The sequence below is a fragment of the Phasianus colchicus genome, chromosome Z (assembly GCF_987193195.1).
Source record: "Phasianus colchicus chromosome Z, bPhaCol1.hap1.1, whole genome shotgun sequence".
In the NCBI taxonomy this organism is placed as follows: Eukaryota; Metazoa; Chordata; class Aves; order Galliformes; family Phasianidae; genus Phasianus; species Phasianus colchicus.
Window position 1 is genome coordinate 38,998,084 of NC_143476.1, and position 4,140 is coordinate 39,002,223.

Consider the following 4,140-nt stretch of genomic DNA (forward strand, 5'->3'; position numbering starts at 1 on the left):
GAGCCTTTTGAGGTTTGGTTTAGAGGGATAAAACAAAAAGCATTTAATTGAACTGAACTAACTTTCCACTTCTGTCTTCTCTCCATTAAAAATACTTTCTAAAACCTGGAGAAACTTGCCCCTGTTGCTCTAAGATACTGCCCCTGAAAGAAACATAACCACATAGTTATTAAAATGGCATCAAGAATAGCTAAGTAATCTGTTCTTGGAAATTAGCTTTGTGTTTATGTTTTATCTACAAATATACAAGATGAAGATGACAGTGGCTAGAGGTTCATTATATCTGGCAGTATGTTAGCCTTTTTGAGGCTATCATGTTCCAAACATTTTCGTATTATAATCCCCATATTATGCATGAACAACCCTAGTTTACTGGCATTGGAGAAGAGTTCATTCTTTGCGGAAACGCTTTTGTATATTTAAATTCAGGCCTCCAAATAGCAAGATGACCATATTTCCCAAGGAGCGTGCAGTTTTGCCCCTTACAGATCAACATTTTAAGAATTTAACAGTAATTAAAGCAGGGCTAACAAAAAACAAGTCTCACTCATCAAGAACTCAGCTCCTGTATGCCAGCAGTATCTGGTGGGTTGCCTTCCCTGGATGCAGTCCAGGGCTATGTTACAGTAAACTGGTCCAGTGTGATATCACAGATATAAAAAATATTCCATTCTGTATCAAAACTAGGCACATGCCTTATATTTATATGAAGAGAAGATCAATAGAGTTGAGCATTTTTGCTCCCAACTATTCATCTCTGGCCTTCTACATGAGGAGAAAAATATTTAATGTTGTTTCTAATTGGTAACTACAGGAGTCTAATTTGAGTTAGATGGTAGTTAAAAGGAGGTGACATCACACTTGGGTCAGTATTGGTGGATATCTAAAAGCACAACCTCTCATTTGTATTGCTTTAAAATGTACACAGTATAGATGTATATTAAAAAACAAAAACAAAAACAAAAACCAACCAACCAAACAAACAAAAAAAAGACTACCAATTTTTGTGATGTGGAACCAACTAGAAGGTATGATGCAAGGCTCTTTACCAAATGAGATCTATAGATACAAATTTCACTGTAGAGTATGCTTTAGACAAATGTGTCTTTTTCTTTAAGTATGTAAATCCTACACTGTAGGCTTATTTTTTTCCTTTATCTTTTTCATTTTGTAGTGGTAGAAAATGTTGAACAATTGTCCATGAGCATGAGCCAACGGTTCATTGCTGATATCCCCAGAATGCCAATATTTGCAATGCAAACAGTTAGTACAATTTACCAGTTCTATGAAAGGCCCTGACATATCTGCCTCAAGGTCTGGAGGCTCTGCTGTACAACCACAAAGAGTCTTTTGATTTCCATGTAACCTTTTGATACAGTGACAGCTGCATTAAGCTGCGTTTACCCAGCAATTCCACATGCCAGGCTGGTTTAATTGGTTATAATGCCACAGAAAAAGTACTGCTAGCAGAACACCATCAAATCATTTTCATATTGAACCTTCGCGGTCCAGCAACCTCCCCTTCAATTACAGCACCATTGTTTTTGCGAGGGACATATTCAAGGTCAATGCTGGTTTTGTGTTTGCCCTTCCCTCGGCTCCACACAAAAAGAAGTAAGAAACAAAATAAAACCACTCCAAGGAATGTGAAGCAGCCCATAGCTGTGGACACCAATATTGTCTTAAGGTCCAGAGAGAAAGTGTTTGCATTTGTTCCATTGGAACTGGTGTCGTTGGAGTCTGTCATATACATAGGGGTCCTGTTGGCATAAAGGAAACGGTCTGAAGTGAACCCCTTCACCATAAGGGAGGCCGAATAGGTGTCATTCCCAGCTGCGTTACTTGCAATACAAACATAGATCCCAGTGTCCTGGTCTTGAGCAAATCGGATCTCCAGCGTGCCATCTCCCAGCACAGTGGCTCTTCCATTTGACTTGGTTGTGATCAGCCTCCGACGTGGGGTAACCCAGGATATGGTGGGCTGCGGATCCCCGTCAGCATTGCACATCAGCTGCACTGTCTGCCCTTCCTCCACGACCAGATATTGCACCTTCTTGTCTTGTATCCTGGGCTTCTTGCAGGTGAAGTAAAAGGAGAGGGCTGTGCTGTGAAAATCTTTGAATGACCTCTCCTTGACACTGTCTGGGCCAGCGCACATTGGTGGCTGGCCTCCAAACTGCAAAGTGGGCTGCCTCTGTAAAATCCAAAGGAGACGGCAGTCACAGGCCAGAGGATTGTTGTTAATGCAGAGGATCTCAAGGGCTTTGGGGGAATGAAATACATTCTCTTCTAAGGTTTCTAGCAGGTTTTGGGATACATTAAGCACACGTAGGAATCGGAGCCCTTGGAACGCATGTGGTTCGATGGTACGTAACTGGGCCCCCACCATGTGGAGTTCCTGCAGGCGTACCAAATCAGAAAGCATTCCTGCCTCAATGGTGCTGATGGGGTTGTAGGACAAGTTTAGATGTGTCAGGTAAACCAGATGTTTAAAAGCAGTGTAAGGTACTGCAGACAGGTTGGTGTTGGTGATGGAGAGAGAAGTCAGGTTGAGACCATACAGGCTGTTGGCAGGCAGCATGTCCAGAAGTGGCCAGGAGTCTATCTCCAGGTCTTTCAGGCGAAACAATCTTTTAAAGGCATATGCAGGCAAAGCGTTTATGTTGAGCTGTTTCAAATGAAGACTGATGAGGTTGTGGAGGTGGGAAAGAGCTTCTGTTGGTACAGCCGTGAGATTGCATCTCTCCAGAGTGAGCTGCTCCAGGCTAAACAGTCCACTAAAGGCCCTGTGTGATATATAAACCAAATCATTGTCCCCAACCTCCAGAGATTTTAGGTTATGCAAATCTTGGAACATGTAGTCCAGCAAAATGACAATCTTGTTTTCACTTATATCAAGCTTTGTTAAGTTTGACAACCCAGTGAACACCCCAAGGGGGACCAGCTTCAGACGGTTTCCTTTCAGCCTCAGGGAGCGCAAGTTGAAGAGATTGTTAAAGGCTCCAGGCTCCACATTGGCGATTATATTGTCACTGAGGTCAATCTCCTCCAGCAAGGGGTATGACATGAATTCCTCAGGGTTGACACTTTTCAGTCTGTTCTTGCTGAGGTCCAAAATTTTGGTTTCAATGGGAATGCCCTCTGGGATGGACAACAGGCGCCTCCGGTGGCAGCTGACAGACTTGTTCTGCGCTGAGCATTCACAGCGGGCTGGGCAGCCAAAGGTGGGGCCCATGAAGACTAGCAGCACAGCCAGACCTAGGAATGGCTGCCAGCAAGATACAGCTGTGTGAAGCATGACTCCACCGGTCCGGTATAACCCTCCGTCACGGGCCTGTAGGAGTGAGGTTGGGAAAGGAGACAAGTTAAGTCTGCAGCAAAAGGAGACTTCTATTTTAAGTGCTATTTCAAAGCAGGCATGTGTGTTTTCATTTGAAACAAAACAACTGTGGACAGAAATAGCAACAAAGAAGTAGATTTTCCTACACTAGCATTGGTCATTTCACAGGATCTCTTTATCTAGTGTTTCCCCTCCAGATGTAAGAGGAGACCAAACACTGAAAATAGTAAAATTCATTACTTTTTTTTCCTTCTCTCAATGGGCTTCCACAAGACTGCTATAACTAATGCAGCGACAAACATCAAACATTCTGAAAATAAAGCTAATCATATTTGTGATGTGTTTACAGCATTGGGCCATGAAGTGATATAAATCTAGGCTTTTGCCTTTCTCGCTCTGGTCATTTTTTAAGGCAAACCTTAATGACGTATTTATTATCTTCAAGAAAGAACTCCTTGACAATAAAAAGATTCCTTTTAACATTTATCTCATGAACTGCAGTTATAAGTAGATGGAGCTTGTTCACACATACATAATGGCTCAGGTAAGAAAAAGAATTGTTGCATCTCTGATTAGAATTTGTATTAAGAAAAAACTGATTCTTTGCTTTTACTGCACAGAGTTTTTATGTGATTTTGAGTAACAAAGATCTGAGATGGTTTCATAGGATCCTTATATTTCCAAGGCAAGGTAAATTAGCTCTGTAGAGAGAAGCAAGGTAAGAATGAGCTGGTTCTGCTTAAGCAACACACTGTCCAAAGAAACACAGCAGTTGGTTAGGAAATCACACTGAGCAAGAA

At 42.0% G+C, this 4,140-nt stretch overlaps 1 protein-coding gene across 1 annotated transcript; it reads right to left on the reverse strand.

The window, feature by feature from the left end:
- Nucleotides 1-1,243: 1,243 nt before the first annotated feature.
- LINGO2 (leucine rich repeat and Ig domain containing 2) lies at nt 1,244-3,330 on the reverse strand. Its single transcript, XM_031602368.2, has one exon. The coding sequence runs from the start codon at nt 3,296-3,298 to the stop codon at nt 1,478-1,480; it is 1,821 nt and encodes a 606-aa protein (XP_031458228.1). The 5' UTR covers nt 3,299-3,330; the 3' UTR covers nt 1,244-1,477.
- Nucleotides 3,331-4,140: the final 810 nt, after the last annotated feature.